At 43.2% G+C, this 12,196-nt stretch overlaps 1 protein-coding gene across 9 annotated transcripts in view; it reads right to left on the bottom strand.

Moving 5' to 3' along the window:
• Window positions 1–1,043: 1,043 nt before the first annotated feature.
• KLHL29 (kelch like family member 29) overlaps window positions 1,044–12,196 on the bottom strand; it is a 616,221-nt gene continuing 605,068 nt past the window's right edge. For all 9 annotated transcript variants that reach the window (XM_061622707.1, XM_061622698.1, XM_061622704.1 and 6 more), the window contains one exon: window positions 1,044–3,615. In XM_061622707.1, coding sequence (XP_061478691.1) covers window positions 3,432–3,615 — 184 coding nt within the window. In that variant the 3' untranslated portion in view covers window positions 1,044–3,431. The remainder of the gene's footprint in view (window positions 3,616–12,196) is intronic.

Here is a 12,196-nt window from a genome sequence, read left to right as displayed (position 1 = left end):
CCTATTTTAAAGTTAGCAAAGAGTCATATGGAATTACTCACCTGAGATAATCAGGGTGTTCTGCCAAAGGATAGAAGTGGCTTCCAATTTTCAAGTATTAAAACTTCAAGGCAGCATAAATTTGTGGGTTATAGCCAGCTAAGGGTGCAATCTAACTCGCCTTTCTGCCAGGCTGGGGTTGGATGCCACAGAGTGCAGACTGCATTGTGAGGCTCCTGGCTGTATGGGTTCCACCAGCAGCAGCACTCTGTTGCAGCGGGTATGTGGCGTCACTGGGGGTCTGTTGGGGATGGCCAGCCTGGTGGATGAGGGCCAGGGGAAGCCCTGAAAATGGGGTATTCCAAAGGTGTGGTGGGGAGGAACCATTGAGGGGGACTTGCGTGTCCAGACCCCTCCCCCAGGTCCCAATCCCCTTGCAAACAGTGCAGCCAAAAGGCCAGGGCAGTAAAATAAAAAGTTAAAATTCCCATTATGATCTATGGGGAGCACTTACTCCCCAGGAGGCCTGTTTGGCAGAGCTGGCGCTTACCAGCCGGGTTGTGCATGCAGCTCCAAAAGGAGGGCTGGGCCAGCAGCTCAGGAGGAAGATCCAGCAGAGCCTTCTGCCGGCTCCTCGGCAGTTAGATTGCTCTGCCTGTTCTACACAGAGCAGACTCTTTAAAATTAATCAACCTGAGTTAGCCATGGCCATTCATTTCAATGGGTGTACTCTAAGAAGAACTAACATTGGATACAAAGAAGTTATTTTTACAAATGACTTCTTTGTGAGGTGTTGATGTGAAGACAAAGATAACTGTGGTGGAAGGTATGTCCCAGAAGTTCTAGAAAAAGAATGCACCATCAGCAGTTGTTGCAGGAGCTTAAAATCAAAGTTAATTTCCAAGAACTATAAAGGTTTTTGGAAACCATGCCTAGAAAGAAGCCTGTTTAAGAACAACATAGTGTTGATTCATGTTTGTTTAAATAAAACAGTTAATGCTGAATCTAGATCTAGAAATAGATTTATTTTAACAAGAACTTAACAGTAAACATATATACAAATATCATTACAGAAAACCCTGTGTTATTACTATTCACAGAAATAGCCAAATTTGCTGCAGTGTGAGAAAAGAAGAAATAAGATAAATTTGGAGATGTTGAAATGCTTAGCAAGGCTTACAAGCTAGCACCTCCTTTGGAGGAAGACACACCAATGCTAAAAATCAACCTGCCCCAGGCAGTGAGGAACTTGTGTGCCAATCTTTCAGGTGCACACCATGGTTGACAATACTTTGCATGACTTTTTTTTCCTTCAGAGAATAAGACAAAACTGCGTAATAAGTTAGAACATTACTGTCTATGTGAGAGATTTTAGTCATCTTATAGATTGCTGCCTAAGTGAGCATTTCTTTTGAAATATGGCAAGATACAAATTTCATATTAACATTTGCTTTGTATAAATTGGCCAGCCAGCTGTAGTATGTTTATTCAAAACTTTCCAATTTAAAAACCAAAAACCAAAATTTAATTGGTATCAAAATCAACTAGCCATTGGCTAGTAAGTCAGAGTAAGGCTGTGATTCTAACTACACTGTTTGTGGGAAAAGACCACTGAAATCAATGGGGTTTGCTTTAAAGCAAGAGTGAGAACAAATGTTGCACCTGCCATTGGGATGTTCCTGCAAACAGCATCCTCTCCCCTCGTTCTTGTAATGTTCGGACATTACCACATTGTGAGTTTCCTTGCCCCTACTAGCATCAGTCAATAGCCTGAAGCAGGAAAACTTATAAAGCAACGCTGTGCCATGGGGCGAGTAGCCCAAGTGTAACCAAGAGATGCTTTTTTTCAGTAACTTGTGGAGGGTACAACATCTGTGCCCATTAAGTTGCAAGTGACTTAATAGATCACAGCCCTTCTGAGTGAAATCCTGATGTAATTGATTTCAGTGTCAAAGACGAATTAAGTTAGGATTTTGCTCTGTGATTCTAGTATCTGGCACACTGTATTTCTGATGGAGTAAGTTTTTTTTTCCTATTGGCCATGATGAAGTTCAGTGAAAGGTCAAAGACAGGTGTGTCTGTTTCTTCCTGGCTGCTGCAAAGAAAATCAATAGCTCCATGGCTCAGGGTTAATCATAAGATATGTTTGCTATTTGTAGTGCAACCCTGTTGTCCCAGCTTTCTTCCATCTCATCTGCTCCATTTACAGTTTTATAAAGAAATGTCCACATCACAATGCTTCTCTGAATATACAATATTTTAATATACATATAAAAATATAGCCCTGCTGTGTATATACTTACAACTCTACAGAACAACCATTTCCCCACACCCTCTCTCTAAAATAGGATATAGCCTGATGCATTTTCAATTATCGTTGTTAAACCTGTGTAATGAGAAGCTGCAAGAGCGTTTTATTCTAGGAAAAGCAGCCACTGAAGCCACTTGAGAGGGCTTCTTTAAGACTCTCCCCCCTTCCCTTTGGGAAAGGGAAGGAGCAGAGTGAGTTTGAAAAAATAGATAGGATCATCTTGATTCATCTGACAAAAATATAGACGGTGGCATTTATCCTGGCTAGTGGACTTTCATTCAGTGGTGATCTCCACCCCCAACACAAGGCATTGCCTTAAATAACTGGCTCAAAATATGGAAATCCAACACAGAATTTTCATTCTAAACTTTGAATAGATAAATAAAAGTTTAATAAAAGCTCCTAGATGCCTCTTGCTTTACAGAAATTTAGCTGTCATTTTGTTCATACAGTAGAAAAACAGTAGAGAGGCAGAAAAGCCCTCCTCACGACCACACCTTCACATTGGCATACAATTTCAGAAAACCTTTTCATTAAAAGGACATGGAATGCTAGTAGACAGACAGACACACTTCTATCCTTTATTAGCTCTGCTCTAAGGAGCCATAATAAACATTTGTTCTGATGGAAGACTGACCTCAATCTTTGCAGTCTGTCACATAAGTCCTCTCTCGGTCATTGATATGTTGGTTTAAAACAAAAACGTAGCGATCAAAGTGGTAAGGACACTTTGACCTTCATTTCAAATAGCCCAATGCTTAACATGTAATAGCAAAACCTAATGGGCACAGTTGTTTTAAGAACCGAGTTTGCTCTCTAGGATTATAGCCAACCCCATTAAATAACATACGGGAAATGCTATTGCGCCTGGTAGACCAAAACCCTGTGGCTGCAATAAGTGCCACTGTGACATCTAGTGGCACACGAGTTATGTCACACTGCATCGTACATAGCATGGAGCTCTCTTCTTGCTCACCAAAAGGTGAGGATGAATTTCTACAATCAATGTAGAGATTTTTCATAATTTTAGAGACGATGTTTGCCGGTTGCATTTCCTTGATTTTTCTCTGTAGGACAGTTTCTTTTTCTTGTCTGCTTTCAGCAGCCAACAGCCAGTTGGACATCCAAGTCTTTGTTGGCATCAACCACTCTGAATGTACTTTTTAATTACTACGCAGCCATGTCGGAACACAGGACATGGCATGTTGGGTAGAAGCGTCCAGGTGTTTGTCTTGGGATCATAGGCTTCCATGTTTCCCAGAGCAGGGCCTTCGCTACTGACAATTCCACCAGTGGCATAAATTTTTCCATCCAGAACCACCGCACTGGGCACAGAGAGAGAAGATAAATGCAATTAGTCATACTGCACTAAGGACTTCCTGCACTCATTAATCCAGCCTGCTGTTTGGAAGAAAAGGTAGGGTGCCAGCTTTATTCTAGCTACAAAACCAGTAACAATAATAACCAGCACTTCTAGGCTTCACACACCTTAATTAATTGGCAACATGTTCCTGCTGTGCAAAGACTCTCTCGAGTTTAAATATGGGGGCAGCAACCGACAAACCTGTTCTATGCACAAAGACCTATTTAACAGTTATTTTAATGTGTGTGGGCATGAGGTGGACTTGGAGCGAGGCAAACAGGACAACCCAGCTTCCTGCAAAATACAGTATTTTACAAACGTTGCAGTTACTTGCGAAGTCAGTATGTGAATTAATGATGGCGATGAGAAAGGGGAGCCATGGGGTGGGAGGGAGAGAACACTGAGAGGAGTGCTGAATTACTTAAACACTGTGATGTTCCAAAACTGATTTTTGCCGCCTTGATTTTAACTATAAGCAATTTGAGGCTGAAAGAGACACGGAGAAGGATTTATAGAGAGGGATGAAAAGGAAATAGTGAAGTAAATGACATAATAGATGGTTAAACTAATAATTTGGAGAAAGGTTGGCTGAAACAGTTGATTACTGCATTTGTATGAATAAGCAAGTGGGATGCTACATTGCCCAAAGTTCCCAGTGGAATTTGCTAATGAATAATGTTCTGCCACTGGTATTCCCCCACAGTGATAGCAAATCTGGACACTGGGGAGCTTAATACAGGAAGTAGAAAGTTGTTATTTGGAAAAAGAAGTCAGAATAAACATACTAGTTAATGACAACTTGTCTCCAAGTATCTTTGTAGTCTTTTGGACAACAGTTGCTTATTTATATGTGGCAGTCTTCAAACAATCATACTACTTGCAGGTTTGCCTCCCTCACCAGATGTCTACTTGCGTGTTCCTGAGCATTTGGAAATTACAGTTTATAAACGTGAAGGGGGGGTGCTAAACTACTCATTGAGAATGGGTCAGTCTGCTTCATGAAAAGACTCTCCCTAACTAGGTGGAAAGCACACAGATGAATGCTGTAGATTGCTTGGCATACCACGTGTTTGTTCATCCTCACTATTACAAGAGGGTGATAGACAAAATTATTTTAACTGCTCACAGGTTTGGCTGATTTGGCTAATAAAATTCAGGAAAATGAGCACCACCTCATTTTCAGCAGCAACCTCTCTTAGAGCAGCCTTTCCCAACCTTTGGGTCCCCAGTTGTTGCTGGACTACAATTCCTATCATTCCTGACCATTGGCAATACTGGCTGGAGCTGATGGGAGTTGTAGTCTGACTCCAGCAACATCCAGGAACCCCAAGGTTGGGAAAGGCTGCCTTAGGGCAGTGGTTCCCAAACTCCTCCCCCCATGTGCTCCTTGAAAATTGCTGATGGACCACTTCATGATTTTTCCGTATGTTGTAGCAATTGCAATGCACTGTGGTAGATGCTGCATGTTTTTTAATTGTATTTTCTTGCGCTGGGGGGGGAAAGAAAGGGACACTGTACCATTGCACGAGAAATCCTTGCACTGATGGAACCTTACCTGTAGCATTGCATTGAGTACAACCCTTTATATTTAAAATGTTAATTCTCCTTCTATTTTCCAGTTGCCATTTATCCTGGCTTTTGGACTACGCACCAATTAATTTAGCATATACTTCTAAAACTGCAGCTGTTGAAAATGTGCAGAAACTTGGTATCCAGTTAGGAAACAAGGCACTGAGAAAAGCATGGAAGCCTCTTCATCAGATCTTGTAAGACTACACAACTCCCATCTTCCTTGACTATTGACTACGTTGGCTGGGGCTAATGAGTTCAACATCTGGAGGGCCACAGGTTCCCCATCTTTGCTCTACATACTGATCTATAAAGAGGTGGGGGAGAAAGAAGGGGCCAGTTATTTCCCTTTAGAAAGATGCAACTTCATCGCTCTTCTCCATTTAAGCAGCAACACTTTGATCCTCTGTCATCCATTGCAAAGACGTTATTGATGGTTGGGATGTGAAGACAATAATCAGAAAAATTAGAGTGCAAGTTTGTTTCTTAGCTTTATTAATACAAGGATATCACATCAATACCATAGGAAAAGGGCAAAGAGATTCACTGTGCTTTACATCCAGAACACAAGGCCCCAAGCAGTGGGGGATACACGAACCTTAGTGGTAACAAAGAGCTGGAGTGATGCTTAGGCATGTCTCTCTCATCCAGACCTAGCAAAATAATCACACTGACCATCTTTTGGGTATACTTCTACCCCAATGAGATTTCCAGATAAAAGATGGAGTAACTTTGTCCCCAAGATACCATGTTTGTCTGTATTGTCAGCAGAAGTGTACTTGACAATAGCAAAAAATGTTGACCCAAAACCACTTATTCAGAAGAGGGAGAATTTTTCTGAGCAGTATATGCTAGCACCTTCCCTGTTCATATTGAGTACAATACAATTTCAGGATTTTTGTTTCCAGAAGGAAAACGGTAAGTGGTAACTGGCTAAAATTTGAGGATGTTGTATGGGTTGCAGTTTGTGGCAATGTCCTAGAAGGCCAATCCTGTAGGTCTACACATGTGTAAATTACACAATGAAAACTGTGCCAGGTGCCAAAATTGGCCCCCAGAGCTTTTTGTTGAGGTATATTTGGACCCCAGTGGTTTTTTGTTTCCAGGAGGAAAATGGTAAGTGGTAACTGGCTGACATTTGGTGACATTGTATGGGTTAGTTTGTGACAATGTCTTGGAATGATATCCCTGTAGGTCTACTTATGTGTAAATTAAACAATGAAAAGTGCACCTGGTGTCAAAATGTACCCTGGAAATCTTCAGGAAGGCTACAAAGAGACTGAAGAGAATTCCTTTCCCACATCACTGCAAAAAAATTGACACCATTTTTGTTTGACAATTCTTTAGGAAAAGGAGTGGGTGAAGCTGTCCCAATCTCTTTCCTCTTTTCCAGAAGCAAAACTGAATTATTTCTTGTTATTTATTACCTCCCTTTCACACTTCTTGGCCTTGCAATGATTGCTACAATAAAAATAGCACACAAAAATACCAGTACATGCCAAATGGACAGCCTGGAAAAGATCCCCACCTACTTGATCTTCCTTTGCCTACTTGGGTTTCAAATATCTTCTGCAACTCTAAGCAGCCCAGCTTCATAACAAGAAAGAATAAACTGGTCTGACAAATCAAAGAGGCAAAATACTAAAGCTCTGCAGCAAACATCGTAACAGAAACCCATATTGTATGCCTCTTTCCTTTAGTAAAAAACAGTAGCTTTATTACCCACAAGCAGTTTAATGGGATTTTCCCATGGTCCATGAAAATGAATTGGCACAGTATTGTAGTTACAAATGTGGGATGGGAATTCGGCAGCCATGAATGTATCAGGCAATTTTAAAGGAATCACTACCCGCTTTCCATCTATAATATACAGATAACAAAACTGCCCCACCTCAGAGTGGTGTTGAAATCTGGCAAGTCGGGCCTAGTTGACTCTGCCCTAGTTGCATGGTAGGCTGTAACTTCAGTTACAATCACAGTTTGCATTGCTGCTGCTAGTGTCAACCTAGACAGCACTGAGCTCCAAATCAGAGACAAAGGTCAGTTTATTAACATGCTAATTCCTATAAAGGAAGTATTACATGGACACAAATGTGAGCTGTTTCTATTGCTTTGATTAAGCGGGAGCAACTGTCTTAACACTGTTCACAAAGGAGAAAGCAGTGCCTACAAAATGTATACTTTTAGACAGCCAGATGTATAAGTTTGATTTGTTTTGATGATTACATTTCTATCCCCAGGTGGTGACAAACCTCAAGGTGGTGACAAACATGCCTCTCCCCCTCCCGATTTTATCCTCACAACAACCCTGTTGTAGGCTGACAGAAAGTGGCTGGCCCAGTGTCCACCCAGTGCTACAATGCCAAGCAGGAATTTGAACCCTGGTCTCCCAAGCCCCAGTCCAACACTCTAACCACCACACCACATCGGCTCTCATGCCAGTGTGGTAGAAATTATTTTTAAATTAAAGGAAGCATGAAAATGCAATGAAGGAGCATCCTGAAATGTTTCATATACTTTTCTGTTTTGGGGGGGGGGCATGTTATGGGTGTTTTTTTTTCATCCACACCAGTTGCACATTCTGCAAGCTAGAAGTTGGGGGCAGAACTTAAAACTCCTCTGTTCTGAAATGCCAACAGTGAACTGTAAGATCTTGGGTGTGCAGCGTGCAGCCTATGGTTTTGACACTGCAAAGGCCATTCTGTGGAGGACATTATTACTCCCACTCTTCAGAAAAACCCCATGAGTATTATGCATACTGTTCATAATACTGAATAAGGGTGCGTGGCTTGTGCGATTCTTTGACCTGCAGCTTTTGTCAACAATTTTTCAATATCATCTATAGCAGCCTTCCCCAACCTGGTGCCCTCCAGATACTGCTGGATTATAGCCCTAGTCAGCATTGCTAAGAGTAGTTGTAGCAACATCTGGAGGGCACCAGGCTTGCTATCCCTGGTCTACGGTACTGCAGAAGAACAGAAGAACATAAGAAGAGCCTGCTGGATCAGGCCAGTGGCCCATCTAGTCCAGCATCCTGTTCTCACAGTGGCCAACCAGGTGCCTGGGGGAAGCCCGCAAGCAGGACCCGAGTGCAAGAACACTCTCCCCTCCTGAGGCTTCCGGCAACTGGTTTTCAGAAGCATGCTGCCTCTGACTAGGGTGGCAGAGCACAGCCATCATGGCTAGTAGCCATTGATAGCCCTGTCCTCCATGAATTTGTCTAATCTTCTTTTAAAGCCGTCCAAGCTGGTGGCCATTACTGCGTCTTGTGGGAGCAAATTCCATAGTTTAACTATGCGCTGAGTAAAGAAGTACTTCCTTTTGTCTGTCCTGAATCTTCCAACATTCAGCTTCTTTGAATGTCCCCGAGTTCTTGTATTATGAGAGAGGGAGAAGAACTTTTCTCTATCCACTTTCTCAATGCCATGCATAATTTTATACGCTTCTATCATGTCTCCTCTGACCCGCCTTTTCTCTAAACTAAAAAGCCCGAAATGCTGCAACCTTTCCTCGTAAGGGAGTCGCTCCATCCCCTTGATCATTCTGGTTGCCCTCTTCTGAACCTTTTCCAACTCTATAATATCCTTTTTGAGATGAGGCGACCAGAACTGTATACAGTATTCCAAATGCAGCCGCACCATAGATTTATACAACGGCATTATGATATCGGCTGTTTTATTTTCAATACCTTTCCTAATTATCCCTAGCATGGAATTTGCCTTTTTCACAGCTGCCGCACACTGGGTCCACATCTTCATCATGCTGTCCACTACAACCCCGAGGTCTCTCTCCTGGTCGGTCACTGCCAGTTCAGACCCCATGAGCTTATATGTGAAATTCAGATTTTTTGCTCCAATATGCATAATTTTACACTTGTTTATATTGAATTGCATTTGCCATTTTTCCGCCCATTCACTCAGTTTGGAGAGGTCTTTTTGGAGCTCTTCGCAACCCCTTTTTGTTTTAACAACCCTGAACAATTTAGTGTCATCAGCAAACTTGGCCACTTGACTGCTCACTCCTAATTCTAGGTCATTAATGAACAAGTTCAAAAGTGCAGGTCCCAATACTGATCCTTGAGGGACTCCACTTTCTACAGCCCTCCATTGGGAGAACTGTCCGTTTATTCCTACTCTCTGCTTTCTGCTTCTTAACCAATTCCTTATCCGCAAGAGGACCTCTCCTCTTATTCCATGACTGCTAAGCTTCCTCAGAAGTCTTTGGTGAGGTACCTTGTCAAACGCTTTTTGAAAGTCTAAGTACACTATGTCCACTGGATCACCTCTATCTATATGCTTGTTGACACTCTCAAAGAATTCTAATAGGTTACTGAGACAGGACTTTCCCTTGCAGAAGCCATGCTAGCTCTACTTCAGCAAGGCTTGTTCTTCTATGTGCTTAGTTGATCTAGCTTTAATCATACTTTCTACCAGTTTTCCAGGGACAGAAGTTAAGCTAACTGGCCTGTAATTTCCGGGATCCCCTCTGGATCCCTTTTTGAAGATTGGCGTTACATTTGCCACTTTCCAGTCCTCAGGCACGGAGGAGGACCTGAGGGACAAGTTACATATTTTAGTTAGCAGATCAGCATCACATTTGAGTTCTTTGAGAACTCTCGGGTGGATGCCATCCAGGCCTGGTGATTTGTCAGTTTTTATATTGTTCATTAAGCCTAGAACTTCCTTTCTCATTTGTCTCAGTTCCTCAGAATCCCTTCCTGCAAATGTTAGTTCAGGTTCAGGGATCTGCCCTATATCTTCCACTGTGAAGACAGATGCAAAGAATTCATTTAGCTTCTCTGCAATCTCCTTATCGTTCTTTAGTACACCTTTGACTCCCTTATCATCCAAGGGTCAAATCGCCTCCCTAGATGGTCTCCTGCTTTTAATGTATTTATAGAATTTTTTTTGTTGTTTTTTATGTTCTTAGCAATGTGCTCCTCAAATTCTTTTTTAGCATCCCTTATTGTCTTCTTGCATTTCTTTTGCCAGAGTTTGTGTTCTTTTTTATTTTCTTCATTTGGACAAGACTTCCATTTTCTGAAGGAAGACTTTTTGCCTCTAAGAGCTTCCTTGACTTTGCTCGTTAACCATGCTGGCATCTTCTTGGCCCTGGCGGTACCTTTTCTGATCTGCGGGATGCACTCCAGTTGAGCTTCTAATATAGTGTTTTTAAACAACTTCCAAGCATTTTTGAGTGATGTGACCCTCTGGACTTTGTTTTTCAGCTGTCTTTTTACCAATCCCCTCATTTTTGTGAAGTTTCCTCTTTTGAAGTCAAAAGTGACCGTGTTGGATTTTCTTGGCAATTGGCCATTTACATGTATGTTTAATTTAATAGCACTGTGGTCACTGCTCCCAATCGGTTCAACAACACTTACATCTTGCACCAGGTCCCGGTCCCCACTGAGGATTAAGTCCAGGGTTGCCGTCCCTCTGGTCGGTTCCATGACCAACTGGTCTAGGGAACAGTCATTTAGAATATCTAGAAATCTTGCTTCTTTGTCATGACTGCAACACATATGCGGCCAGTCTATGTCTGGGTAGTTGAAGTCACCCATTACTACCACCAGGGCCGGCTCCAGGCATGCGGGGTCCCTTGGGCATCAGCTTGCTCTGCCCCCCCAGCCCCCCACCCCCTGTGGGCCCCCCACCCCCTCACCCCCCCACGGGCCCCCTTACCTGTCTGGGCATTAGCATTGCCCTTAATGAAGGTCTGTTTTAGCATTGCCCTTAATGAAGATGGCGGCCGTGGCTTCCCTAAGGGGAATGAAGCCTCCACCGCCATCTTCGTTGGTTGGACACGTGCGTGCTACTCGCACACATCTCTGCCATCAACTAAGATGGCAGCAGCGGCTTCAGTACTTTAGGGAAGCTGCGGCCGCCATCTTCATTAAGGGCAATACTAAAAAGCCGTCTGACAGGTAAGTGGGGGGTGGGGGGGTGCGGATCACGGGGGGGGTGGCGGAGGGCCCCTCAGGGGCTCCTGTAGCTCCGGGGCACTCGGGCCAGTGCCCAACCTGGCCGCCCTTTAGAACCGGCCCTGACTACCACATTTCCTAGTTTGGATGCTTCCTCAATTTCATATCTCATCTCAAGGTTTCCCTGAGCATTTTGATCAGGGGGACGATAGATCATTCCCAGTATTAAATCCCTCCTTGGATTCTGTGGAGGAGTCCGCCTCTTTTGGGGTTTCGAGCTTGCTGGATTCAATGCCTTCTTTCACGTATAGAGCGACTCCTCCACCAATACGTCCTTCCCTGTCCTTCCGATATAGTTTATATCCAGGGATAACCGTATCCCACTGGTTTCCTCCATTCCACCAGGTCTCCGTTATGCTCACTATATCAATGCTCTCCTCTAAGACCAAGCACTCCAATTCTCCCATCTTGGTTCGGAGGCTCCTAGCATTGGCATACAGGCACTTGTAAGCAGTGTCTCTCTTCAAGTGTCTTTGGCACTTGTGGTTTGGCATGTGGTAATTTTGCCCTTTTGAATTTATATCCTGTGCCCCTGCTCTCACAATGCCTACTTCTAGGCCTACCCCTTTTACAACTTCATCATTTCTTTGGTCTTTATCCCAGGGGGGAGGTTTATTCCGAACCGGACCTTCCTCAGCTCCTGTCGGGTTTCCCCCCTCAAGTCAGTTTAGTTTGAAATCATACGATATGCAGAATAGTTTGAGATCATATGATAGGGGGATAAGAGGAAGAAGCAGGCAGTGTTAAAGTGCTGAAATCCAAGACGCCAAGAGCTGTGCTTCAGTGCCCCTTGTTGGAGGAAAGTTTGGCATCTGCATTTGTATTTGAAAGCTATACAACCATTAATCATCAGCCTGACACGATCTTGCCTCATGCTCCTGCTGCTTCAAATCCAGGTGAGTCTCCAGCAGACATAAGCATAGTCTTCCCAAGGAGAAACATTTCATTATGTGCATTGAACAATGGACTACTCACCCTGCAGTGGCAGAGGAAG

Source organism: Rhineura floridana, chromosome 4 (assembly GCF_030035675.1).
Source record: "Rhineura floridana isolate rRhiFlo1 chromosome 4, rRhiFlo1.hap2, whole genome shotgun sequence".
NCBI classification, from domain to species: domain Eukaryota; kingdom Metazoa; phylum Chordata; class Lepidosauria; order Squamata; family Rhineuridae; genus Rhineura; species Rhineura floridana.
The sequence above is the reverse complement of the archived record's forward strand: the minus strand, read 5'-3'. Positions and strand labels throughout refer to the sequence as shown.